The sequence below is a fragment of the Cyprinodon variegatus genome, unplaced genomic scaffold (genome assembly GCF_000732505.1).
Source record: "Cyprinodon variegatus isolate N-32 unplaced genomic scaffold, C_variegatus-1.0 Scaffold468, whole genome shotgun sequence".
Taxonomy (NCBI): Eukaryota; Metazoa; Chordata; class Actinopteri; order Cyprinodontiformes; family Cyprinodontidae; genus Cyprinodon; species Cyprinodon variegatus.
The window spans coordinates 595,494-608,914 of record NW_015150921.1 but is presented as its reverse complement, the minus strand read 5'-3'; the positions used below and the strand labels follow the sequence as shown (position 1 = coordinate 608,914).

General features: G+C 38.7%; 1 protein-coding gene across 4 annotated transcripts in view; it reads right to left on the bottom strand.

Moving 5' to 3' along the window:
* The window catches only part of LOC107094181 (neuronal PAS domain-containing protein 1-like), a 65,086-nt gene that overhangs the window by 5,884 nt on the left and 45,781 nt on the right, over positions 1–13,421 (bottom strand). Inside the window, exons 6-10 of one of the 4 annotated variants that reach the window (XM_015389627.1) lie at positions 3,595–3,769; positions 3,324–3,439; positions 1,444–1,640; positions 1,107–1,213; positions 797–944 (exon numbers count right to left, since the gene is read on the bottom strand). In XM_015389627.1, the coding sequence (XP_015245113.1) occupies positions 797–944; positions 1,107–1,213; positions 1,444–1,640; positions 3,324–3,439; positions 3,595–3,769 (743 nt within the window). The remainder of the gene's footprint in view (positions 1–796; positions 945–1,106; positions 1,214–1,443; positions 1,641–3,323; positions 3,440–3,594; positions 3,770–13,421) is intronic. The other 3 variants (XM_015389628.1, XM_015389629.1, XM_015389630.1) reach the window with 3 other exon arrangements.

The window sequence follows — 13,421 nt, the reverse complement described above, 5'->3', positions numbered from 1 at the left end:
AACATGCCCCAACCCAACATGCCCCAATCCGACATGCCCCAACCCAACATGCCCCAATCCAACATGCCCCAATCCAACATGCCGCAATCCAATATGCCCCAGCCTAAAGACAAAAGAAATCTAGAACTGATGAGAAACAAAATCGATGACATTTAGCAGTTTAAGAAGGATTGAAAAGGCTTTTCTAAGGCGTTTGGACTCCAGCAAGAGCCTCTAGAGAAAATATTGAACAATGGTGAACCTTCTTGACAGTTAAAAGGAACCAATAACCTGCCACTGGAGGCCTGTGTTCATGGTTAAACAACAAAAATGACAGCCTGGACAGAGAAGCTAGGAGGTCCAAGGTAAAAATTAGAACAAGCAAAAAAGGGATACTCTCACATTAAGTATCATCTTAATAATTCCCGAGATTCTTTGGAAAATATTCTCTGGACTAAAGAGAAAATAAAGGAAACTTTTTTCGCTCTCCCTGATGGCTGTTATTCTGGTTTCCCCCACTCTTTGCCCTTTCTCCTTCTCCTTGTCAGGTATCTTTAAAAATGAAAGCACTCATATATCTAAGTTACGCTGAGTTATAATAGTTTGTGTCAAGGCTGTCAGAATTAACAAGCTCAAAATGCTGTGAATACTTTGAAGTCTGTACTTTCTCAGTAACGTCCAAATCTCCACCAATAATCCCTCCATGTTGCATCACCTGTCCCCATGAAAAGATTTCTGCACACAGGCAGAATTCAGTCCGCATATTAAAACAGGTTTATTTGAGAACAGCCTGCGGATGTGCAGCTGCTGGACTGACCTCAGGACGTAGTTCACCCAGATGACATTGCGCTCATGGGGGGCTTTGTGATTGATGGAGACAGTGGCAGTGGACTGGATCCACAAGTAACCTCCTCTCCTCTGCAGCCAACGATAGTAGCCTGTCACCACTTGGCCTTTTCTCAGCACTGACAGCGAGAAAGCAGAGAAGTTGGTTAATTTGGTAGTTTAAGATTATGGCAGCAGAGGGCGCCTAGCACAACAAGACAACTCACGCCTATAACATACTATGCAGTATTCCTTATATCCCACAATGAGACTGTCAACATATGGATTTGTGTGCAACTCACGGTCCTCATGGCTCTGCCGGATATTTTCCAGGTCTTCCACATGTACAAAATGATAGCATGTATGTCCCACCACTTCCGCAGGAGTCAGATCCATATACTCTGAGATTCTGTGAAGCAATGCAAGGGGGGGAAAAAAGTAATTTGTCAACTAAACAGAAGCAGATGCATTTTCCAAAAACCACCAGCTGGCCTGGGATTCTGCCAGCTGCTCATGAAAAAACATGAATGTGGGAGCACTCCAGAAAAACCACAAAAACAAATATTTACATGGTGAAAAAAGGAAATGTGCGCTGACAACTTATTGTCGGTACAAAATGATAATAGTAAAATAAGTCACCTGTTTTCACAATATGTGACCTGCAGGTCCATGTTCACTCGGAAGACAAACATGTTGCTTTCCATACGGACTTCGTTAAGCGTGGAGGGCGGGAGCGTGTGGGCGAGAGCAACCAACCCCATTGGACGACGGACAGAGCGTGTAGAGCCAGGGACAAGGGCAGGGCGGCAACGTATTCGTCCCGTTACGTGGATTACCTGACAAGTAAAGTAGGTACCCTAAATACGAAGCTAGACAGGACAGCAAACTAATGCATCAATACATCCAGGCGGAACTTGAACCGAGTAATGGAACAGGGTGAGTACAGTAAAAAAAAATAACAAAACAAGATTAGAGCTACTCTAACATCACAGCACTAAGAGCAGCAATCTTTGTGACATAAGGCAGCTCAGTGCATGATAAGGTCACAGCCATACAACAAAACTGCAGTAAAACACAAAAAGAACTCTACACACTTCATGCTCTACTCCACTGAAAACATAAAAACATAAAAATGCATGTCAGTGTTTAGTGATGCAATACTGTAATGAGTACTATAGTAGTACAACTAGTTCACAGTTTCGCAACATGTGCACAAATACTTCAAAATGTGCAAGAATATCTCATGATATTGATGTAATACAAAAAACAATACAATTATTATTCTTACTGATGTTAAGATATTGGGACTTACTGATCGTTAGAGTTACATATTTAATGAAAAGTTGATTATTTTTGTAATGAGCCTAGAGTTGGCAGCTAGCAGTTTTAAAACCAGTGTCATCTTAATAAGGTTGATAGGTGCTGCTTTTATATATTTTTTTCACATAATGACTGTTAGTATTTTATTTTATTTATTTATTTTGCCACTGTAGATATTCCCAAATGGCTGAATTTGCAATTCTTATATGCTGGGAAAAAGTTTAAACCTAACCTTACATTAGCCAGCAGATCTGCTATGTGAAGCAATATGTAGGGGGGGGGCAGCATTGCGTTACTCTCCCTTTATCTTTTTAGAACGTTCTAATATTAACTTTGTCATTGCTGAATTCGAACTGTGGCAAGATATGTGCAACCAACCATGGATTCCAACAAGAAGGACTTTATTTGTGTTCATAATACAGGGCTTTATAATTCCTGGTTATTTTGTGGCTTGAAACAAACACAGGTTTCTGAAAATTCAAATCATGCATGATATGTTCACTTATTTTATGACTGCCATTGCATTTTTTACAACGCTTAAGTAGCTGGGTGAGAAATTATTTGTTCATGTGAACAATCAGCGAATATGAAGGGATAAAATAACAGGTAGAAATATTGGAGCAGATTGGCGAGTTAAAAAAATATCCATAGCCACTTTTCTTTGTCATAGCTGAATAAAATTATATTGAAGAAAAGAAAGAAATATCCAGAGATCAAAATCTGCATATTTTTCCTTTAATCAGCAGGTTGAAACAGTGAGAGGTCAGATCTTTTTTTTTTACAGATTTACACTAAAACCAAACATTAACCAATGAAATGTGCTTTGATTAATTCATTTTAGCTTCTTACACAATAGATAAAGTTGAGAGTTATGTTTAGTTCCGGTCTTCTTTAATGCATTATGCTTTAATAAGTAAAAGTTACAGTCAATTAAAAACATAAATTATAGAATTATTTAATAACTTTGGAAAAGGTACAAACTGGAATTGGCAGACAGCAGCAAAACTGAAATAATCACTATTAGCCACTGAAAGCCTGATCTTTGGAAAACTCTCTACCCTGGAGCACTTTCTATGACATAATTAATATAACTTAAAGGCATAGGAGTATTATAAAAAAAAATACAAAAAATCAATGTAACTTCTGCCTGATGCTGTTTAAGATATATTTTTAGTTTATGGAAAGCTACTTTTAAATACCTTGTATCCTGAGGACTTGACATGCAGGCCTCTTTTGGTGAGTGTGGACTTCATGCGGATGAAAAACCCACGTTCTGGAGGATCGTCAGCAGTAAAATGAGGACTAGAGGGACCTGCTGTAAAGATAATAATAAAGATTCAAATAAGTAATGAGAAAAAAACAAAACAAAACTACTATCTCTGCTGATTCTGTTTAATTATTATTATTTTACTTTTTAATGGGCAGACCTTGAAATTAGAAATTAGGGGCTTATTACAAGACAAAAAGTACCAGGTTCAGGGGTACCGGCAAGTGAAGAGGTGGAGGCGGTGCTGGAAGCGCTGTCAGGGGCCGTGTGGCAGCCAGCCTCAGCCCGCAGATGTGGTTTGATTCCCAGCCGCTCGGCCATCTCCACGTGGTCCGCCGGGTGGATGTAGTCAAACACACTGCTGCCGGTCAGCTCCACCTGAAGGGAGACACAGCCAAAATTCCAACGCTAGGAGCACAAACAGCTACACGTGTGCAGCTACATCTCACACAGGGGGGAAAAAATCAATATATGTTATGACAGGAAAATGAAAGCCCTGCTCAGGGTTACTACTCAACAAGGAGTGAGGAAGTTGTAAGGCGCCCCCCACCCATCTTCCACACTCACACACATACCCAATCCAGCCTCAGAGGGCTATGTCACTACAGTGGTACACAAATAAAACCAGGAGAGATAAAAATCAATTGTATTTGTTGATTAAAAACAGCTGAACCCCAACTATCTCAAAAGGTCACATTACTATTCTTCCAATTGTGTCTCTCCCTGCTCCTTTCTGTTACAGTCTTCCCCAGCCGGTATAAAGAGAGGTGGAACAGCTCTATACGATGCTATCATCATAATGCATCACAGTCGCATCTCTAATCATTTAAAGGTAATAATGGTGCTGCTGTTGCATAGCATCTATAAAAGCTGCACAATCTGAGATGGTGTGATTCCATCTGAAGGTATATAAATGAGTCTGCATGTGTGCCTGAGAGAAGGAAACAATATCGAGGTGGAGGTTGGGGTGTATAGGCCTACTATTATGGAATGCAGCTTCTGTTACATCTGTGAATGTTTGTGTATTTCTCCAATGTGTGTGTGTTTGTGTGGCCAAACCATCCCATCTGATAAAACCCACGGCCACAGCAGCCTCACACCCTTGTCTGTAGGACACAGCCATTTATTACCGGATTAGAGCCATTTACTGCAGGCTTTATGGGAGCTCAGCTGGTCCTCAAGGACATCACAGTCGGGGAAGAGGAAGAGAAAGCAAAGAAGGAGGGAGTGGAGGAATGAGCCCAAAGGATGCAAGAGGGAAAACCCCATAAGAGAACCGTCGGTTCTACCTGTTTCAACTTGGAAGAGCCCACAGGAGTCCCACTGGAACTTCAAAGAACACTGTTCAGAAATTTGATTTTTTTAACACAACACTGTGGAAAATGGAAGGATATGGAGGGTGATGATGCTTCAGGTGGTTGAAGAAGAGGAAGTACATCCTCCTGTCTGTTTGCATTACAGAAGGTGTATCGCCCTTTGGCTCCAGAGTAAAGTCTAAAAACCACACAATGAATAGTTTAAGCTTGCCGACGTGTAAGTCTAGAAAACTCTAATATTTGTTACTGCATATGATCTCTTCCATGACCCTTTCCTGTAAATGTTCAGGAATTCCACTTTACATTTGACAAAATCTGAATAATAAGTCTTCAAGGTTCGAGTCGTCAGATGACAATTCACCCTTTGGAGAGCATTTGTGAACATCCGTTTCCAAGTCTTGCCACAAAACCTGATTTGGATTTAGGTTTGGAAATAACTACACCAATATGACAGATAAATCCTATTTTAAGTCTAGCTTATTGTTTAGGTGGTTTCCATGGTGAAACGTGATGCTTTAATCTCTCCTAAGACCTCTGCTGCCTCTAACATGGTTTCTTTCCAGGTTCTCCCTCTATCCAGCTTCACCCATCTTCCAATCAATCTCTAACTAGCTTCAATGTTTCTACCACCTTAAATGTCCCCCACACCTTTATTCCTGACCTTTCTACTTTGTTTCTTGGTATTTGTTATGCTACATGTTCATCAACAAAACATATATGGAGTATCAATACTTCTGCAATGTCCATTTTAGGTCCTGGCTAATCTCAACTTGTTTATTTCTATTGCCTATGCTTACTTACACATGTGGTGCAGATATTAGCATAAATCATTAAACTATCTGGGTAGTCTCATCCAGCATTCTCAGTGGGCTTGTAATAAAACACTCTAATTCCCATAGCATACTGCTAACATCATGTTGTGTCTTCAACAAGCTCTTCTCTGCCACCCCATAACTATTTCCAACCACGATACACAGCAAATCTTTAATTCTTAAAGTGTAAAATACAAAACCATTTCAAATCTAGCAGCCTTTTCCATAAAGTGTTTGTTCCGTTTCACTTTTATCCCCAATAAAATTAAAGATGTCACAATTTTTCTGACTAACGTTCCGTTTTGTATTCAGAAATAATACAATTACAACATCAAACCTCATTTTGTTTAATTGTCATTGTATTAAATAAAACAAAACATGATTGTGTTATGGGAGGAAAAATATACAAGGTCATAGAAATCGTTTATTCTTGATTAAGAATCAATCAGAATCAGAAAACCTGGAAAATGCTGTGCAAATTTATTTCACCTGAGTCTACTTTGTCCATTCTTCTTTGCAAAATAGCTAAAGCTCAGTCAGAGTGAAAAAAGGATATTTATCTGCAGACTCTTGATCAGATTTAGGTCTGGTCTAGTGGCCTGTATTGGGATTTGGATCCCCAGGAACAAAACACAAATCTTACAAGAGCAGTCAGACAGGTATTAGGTCACTGCAGGCGGAAACAGGTGGTTTAAAATAGACATTTGGTCACATGATGTTGGAAATTGGAAAGAACTTAGACTGTTTAATGAAGATAACATTACAAAGAAATATCTTTCATAATTAAATCTCCTTATAAATCAAAATACAGCAGGTTTTATTCAAAGAAGCAAATTCAGACCATGATCTTTGGTGTAAATTTAACTAATTGAACACCACTGGACAAAAAGCCACATGTTTTTCTACAGTAAGTGGGAAAAAGATTCATTATTCAACTGAAAGTCCAATCAAAAGTCCATTGATATCAGAGCTGAAAAAACACCAAAATACCTGATTAATAGACAATCAAGTCCTAAAAAGGATGTGAAATTCACATAAATGTCGTTCTACCCTTTCAAAGCTTATGAGATTCATTTCAAATGTGAGTTAAGTGGGTCATCAGAGCAAGCATTGACTGTCTATGTATTTTAGAAGACACCTGCAGTAGACTAACCCTAACGTCTCTCAGCTATATAATCTCTCTGCATCATGATGCCAAGTAAGACAGGTGTTCCTTTATTCACTGTTATACTTTCATATATCTGTGTTTTTAACCATGCCACAAGTTCAGCAACCAAATTCTGCTTTAAAAATATAAACATTCTTAGATATATCATTCAGAGGGGCAGGCAAACAGACAGACAGATAGAATTTTGGTCAATATATTTGATTTTTTTCTGCTCTTGTTCACCTGCAATAAAACATTCAGTAGGTATATCTTTATTAAATTATACAGTGAATGAATGAAAGAGGTAGCTGTGAGTTTGGCTGGTAATGATCAGAAATTCAGAGGGAGGAGAATTTCATAAATCAGTCCTGTGCAGATCTTAGATGGGGGCCATTTTAAAACAATAATATATCAGATTTAAAGGTATAGTGGAGGATGTTCTTTTTCCTGGTGGATAGTCAAAATAAGTGGTCTAGGTAATTGTCAATCATTCTGGTGACATGTTTACGTAAGACTGCCCTATGTGCTCGTCCTCATTTTCGTCTGACATAGTGGAGAATTGCAAATATTCTTTTGGAAAGTAAGCTTGTATGAGCGATGCAAACAGCAACTTTTAAACAGAGCGTGCATGAGGAGAAATTGATCTGTGCATGCCCTCGCACGCGCTTAATAGGCGTGCTATCTTGGGAGCGGGTACAGGGTTGTGCATGTGCATTTTTATTTAAAGTGGAGAGCGTGGGTCTTTTTAAAAATGTGCAAAAAATAATTCACAATACCTCTAAAATCATTTCAATTTGGCTTTGACTGTATCTGTATAATAGTCTCCTCAGCCTAATGTATTTGGAAACTTCTGTTTACATCCATCAACCTGCCGGTTATTTCTAACTAACCCAAACTGCCCATATCAAGATGTTGCTACCACCTTAAGCCTATGTGTTGATGTGCGTGTTAGAAACTGTTTCCCATCACACACACATTCAGATGTGCTTTTCTCTTGCAAAAGGACCTTATTGACGGTGTCGATCACACAATTTGTCACAAACTGTATATCAGACTTTTTACTAGTTGCTTTCTTGTTTGGTTTTGTTATTTTTTATCTAAAGATCTGATTTGTGAAGTGTGTGATTTACAGATATCCTAGCAACAAATTCTCCACCTGATTGCGAATTTCTGCTGCTCCTTCAGTCACCATCCAGTATTGGGATCAACAATCCTAACTGATAACAGTTGTTGTATCCTCCTTTCGGCTGGTTTGCATGCTACTCTCACACAAGTAGTACACATATTAGCATAAATCATCATTACTAACGTGGTAGTCGCATCCAACATCCTCAGTGGGCTTTAAATAAAACACTCTTATTCTCTTAGCATGCTGTTTGCATCATGTTGCGTCTTCTTCTCTGGCAAACCTTAAGCATTTCAAGCTGTGAATGCAGATCCCACAGGGAGAATGTTTTCTTTCCTACTGTGACAGACAAAACAAGTTTTAATATTCCAGACAGTTTCCATCGAAGTTTAAGGGTTCAAGATTGTAGTTCCCTTTCTGAATCAGTTATTTACTTTCATCACTTTGCAAATAATATCTTTTGTTAGGTTTAAAAACGTACCACTACTTTATCATGGCTTTGAATAATCTTCCGGTTTTTTTTTCTCAAAACAGATCTCCCACAATTCTTTGCACATTCAAATTCCTCAGAGACAGACGATAAGGCTTGACCATTCTGCAAACGCCACAACAAAGTGTAATCATAAACTTAATATACAGTGGAATGCACTTTTACATTACATTGCTTTAACATATAGCTTGTAGCTATATTATGCCCATTTTTATAAATACAATTTATTTTTGCCTTTATATTTGTTGTTTAATGAAGTAATACACACTGTAAGACTTGGACTACATGTAAAACCAGGAAAAGGTTCATTAGTTTCTGTCCCTCATTTCAGAAAAGGCTGGTTAAATATCATATCATCAAACACACAGCCATCAATTCTAGTATTTCTATAAAATCTGGCTTAGAGATAAGAAAACCCCCAAACTTCACTGTCCCAGAAAGTTATTTTATTTAAAAAAAAGATAATTAACTTAAAACACCTGCATTGGTTTCCTAAGCCTCTAAATCTAGGACTGTAGTCTCAAACTGCAGTTCTAGTGTGCCGGTTTAAATACATCTCTGCTTCATTACACCTGACGCCGATATATGCTCATTAGCAGAGGCTGGCTGAATCCTAGTGAGGGAGTTTATCCATTTGTTTTAGGAGTGTATGGTGCGGGGTGCATTGAAAGATGGAAAGACACTTGAAGAATTAGATTTTAAATGTTCTACTATTTGAGAAGCTCATAGACACCTTAATTAAGGCATCGGTGTCAGTATCGTATTTGAAATGGAAAAGTTGTATCAGAACACCCCTACTTCCCATAAAAAGATAGTTTTTTTTTTAATTAAAAAATATAAAACTAATCGTATGATGAAGTTACTGTGATAAACATGCAACACTTTATTAAGGGGAGAGCGGTGAGGGGATAAAGTATGTCACATTTTGGTTGTCATAGTGGAAAAAAAAGCAAACTTATCATTTTAGCATAACAACATTGTTTTTTTAATTTGGATGTGTTTATTTTGCCCTGTTGTCAATATACTGTCTGGAGAAATAGACACATACGCTTTCATAAAAGAAAGAACGGAAGGAGTGGGTTTGGAAAGTCAGCAACCTTTAAGATGCAAACAATGTCTTTAATGTTAAAAGAAGTAATAAGTCAATTTCTTGCATTTTAACATGGTAACATCAGTTTTTTTTCCTGATTCCTCTTTCTCTCTGTATGTATATTTTTATCGCAATCATTTTTGTGCAGCACCATTATCTTAATTCTGACGTTATTGTTTTTTTTCATATCAGCATTAAAACTTTAAAACATTTGCTGTGTTTCGCCTTTCTTTGGATTAAGCTTAGATTGCACTTTTATGAACTCAAGTTCTATTCCTATTTAAAGAAATTTCAAACAATCTGCCAGTCTAGATGGGCAAATTATATAAAAGAGACAGAATCTCCCTGTCTTGTGGCATTGGAAAACAAGGTAGTGAGGCAAACAGGTCCTTATGGGCTTTACGGGGCTTAAGACCTATCCGAATAATATCACTCCATCACAGGCGGGAGGGAGGGATTGAAAAACGATCAGACAGAAATTAGAAGATGAGAAAAAGACGGTGCAATCGAGAGGATGAGCAAGGCTCAGACACAAAAACAGGTATGGGATGGAGAGCAAAAGAGACGTGAGGAGACATCGAGATCATTCAAATCTCTTTGAGAGTGTGCACGGGTGGGGTGCATATACGAGCCAACAGCGCGCCTCTGTTTCCCTGCGTATGTGACCAGACTGTCTGTTTTCTTTTTTTTTCTGTCATTGTCTGTGTGTCCATCAGAACATCTGTGTGTGTGCGCAGAGTGAGACCCACGTGCATGTATGTATGGTGGTGTGGAGGGGATGAGGGGCAGCGTGCAAGGTGGGGGGAGGAGGAGAGACATGATATAAATAATAGCAGGGGGCTTTAATATGTATGAGGCATCCGGGCAGTGGTCCACAACACACTAGAAGCCTTCACTGAGTGATGGGAGAGGGTGGAAGTAGGGAGGGAGGGGGTGAGGGGGGGGCTGCATACTAACCATTCGCAGATCAATTCTCCCCTCCCTCAATCTCCCATCCTTCCTCCTTTCTCTTTAGCCTATTTATCCTTTTTTTCCCCCCCTTCCGCTGGACATTACTCTTACTCCTTCATCTCTGTCTCCTCCTGATTCCACCCCATTTTTTTGTCCCTCCTGTCCACTTCAAGATGTTAGGAGGTTTATGCCCAAGCTTTGCTGGAAAATAAAGCGAATAAATAAATACCTGTAGAGGTGTCAGGGGGTTGGGCGACGGGCTGTGCCCTTGGTCAAGGTGCCTGACCTAAGCTAAGTCAGCTAAGCAACCCCACTGTCAGGGGAGCAGCCCGGGTTGTAAGCTGGGGCAGAGGGGTCAGATGGATGGGGGGACGGGGACGTGAGACGCAAGGCAGGGGGGCCGTTCCACGGGGGCTATATGCCCTCTAAAACAAACCACCAGTTATACTTTTCTACTCAGAGCCTCGTTTGTTTGTCTGTCCTTCTCTCTCCCTGGTGACCACCTCCACTCGCCAACAAAGCATACCAAAGTGGTTTTGTCCTCCCCCTCACTCCTTTCTTTCCATGTTTCTTGTTTTGTATATTTTTTTCCCCTCCAACCTTGTTTGCACCCGTAAACACTCGATACGCTCCCTCTGACATATTTTCTCTCTTGGTCGTCTCTTTCCGATCATAAACCTCGCCCGCTCACATCCTTTTAGGCAGGTAGTAGCGGCTGTGTGTTGTGTGGTGGTTGTGTGTTCAAGGTTTCGAATGTAATCTTCGATCATAAATAATTTCATTAGAATGCTGATGGCTTAGGCCCTGTTTGAGTAGATGTGATGGGTTAGGCCATCTGCTCACCTGATAAGAACAGCTCTGTTTTATTAGCGTCTCCACAGAAGCCTCGGCTGCCTTGTTTACCTAGGCAATCCCAGAGCGAATTTCATTCCTACTGCACATTTAAGCTCTATTTACACACTCACTGTCTCACTCTTTTCCTCCCTTATTCCCCTGCTTTATTTCCTTTCTGTGTGTTAATTGTCTGTCTGGTTCTCCCTTTCCCGTAATTTCTTCCCTCCTTTCACTGCATCATCTTTCTGGCCTAACATAGTTCATTATTGCAAGTGAACATGCAGATGTGCATTTTTTAACATCTGTTTAAACTGAAAAGGTTAAAAGAAAAAAGTTCCACCACAGCTTCAAGCAACTTTCATCAACACATTTTCCCTAAAAGTCAAACACTTGAGCTTTAAATCATTAAAGATTAACTAAATAATTTCTATTTGTTAAATGCCATAATAATGATAGCTTGATGGTGTTATGGCTTATGAAACTTTAAATAAGTTAACAAAATGTTAGAAGTAATTGGAAATATATTAAGGCCCATATCAAGTCCCTGATTGTCAAGTGGTTTAAGTCTTTGAGTGTAATACAGGAGACCTGGGTTGTAATACTTGGTACATTTCCCTGCCACATTAATCTGTTTAGTCATATGAAAGTAAAAACATCAAACAAGTTTAGCCATCACACTGGTCTGGTAGGAGACAGATTATGGCTGAAGGAGAATAATGTTTTATTTAGAGGTAAAATGTGTATATTAACCTGAAGACAAAAGGAGAACGACTTCTTTGATATGTAAACATTCATATTAGTCTTAGCGCTCAATGCAAAGGGCAGCATTCTGTGAAGCATGGCATACAGAGGATAAAAAAAGTACAAAGTTTAAGTTAGTGATGCCTGAAGATTGCTGTTTAATTGTACGTCAAATTTGTCCAGTGAAGCATACACAACAGTTTGAAGTCAGCATCTAAGTCAAGATTCATATTCTTCACTAAACTGAAGGGCTACACTGCAAAAAATTGAAATCTAAATAAGTTCTTTTTTTTTTCTAAAAATAAGACCATTTTTTTCTTAAATTGAGGAGGTAAGTGAGACATTTTGCCAATGGAATGAGACAATTTACATTTGAATGAGAAAACAATTGCATTGTCTTATTTCAAGTGCATTTGATCTCATTATCTTATTTTAAGAGTAAAATTATTCACTCCATTACTTAATTAAAGACATGTTTGCTTATTTCTAGATCGTTTTGCAGTGTAATTTGGCGTTTCCTGCATCCCAGTGTTGCGATGATTTTGAACATTTATAGTTTTAAGCTCTAGCATAAGACAATAACACCGGTTAAAACCTGTGTTAATTAGAGCTACTCAGTATATTACATTGCAGTATCAAAGGTATATTAATCTGTACAATACCAGAGGCACAAAGATCTGTTTGCATAAAATGTTTGGGAAGATACTGTATCTTAAACATCTGTGCAATTTCTCTATTAGTATAAAGTTTGCTCGGCTGGAGGCCTGTCTCGAAGTTAAAAGCCCAACTTTAATTTATGTTTAAAACTGAGCTGCTAAACCTCAAACAATATCTGTAATCTATACATTCATAAAAATATTACCCAAATTAAAGGTTTTCTTGATGGTAAAAGTACAATGAAGTGGTCAGACTTTTTATTTATCTGCACAGGATACTGATTTCCTAAAACATGAATTTGATTTCTGATGTATAAAGTAGTGAAAAATGGTTTTAGCAAGGGTAGCATATTACATTATTGTGTTACAAAGTTAGCCCCATGTTAAAAAAGAAAAATTAAATGGTGTGCCTTATTAAAGCATTTTATGCAAACCGAGTTTCACTTGCATCTTCGGCAGGTTATAAAGGTTTTACTTTAGAGCTACGACAGACAAAAGAATGATTAACACTGATCAATAGCTTTTCGTTGTACAGTTGCTGTGTGAATGTTAAACTCTGTAATAGGACAGAGCTAGGGTCTACAGAACAACATTATTCTTTTTATTGCCATCAATAGCAATAAATCACTGCAAGTTTTCACGTAGAAATACACTCAATTACTCCTGTAATTGTACTTTTTTCTCCTTCTCCCTCGTGCTGTACCCATCCCTCTTCATCTTCCTCTTATCACACCTCCTCTCCTTTCCTACCCCTCTCTTTCTCTCGCTTGCTGTCTCTATCTATCTTCCCATCCCCCTTGGTGTTTTTCCCCCCTCCCTACAATCAATGTGGCTTTTAAGATGCCTATCGATTTGTTCCCCTAGACA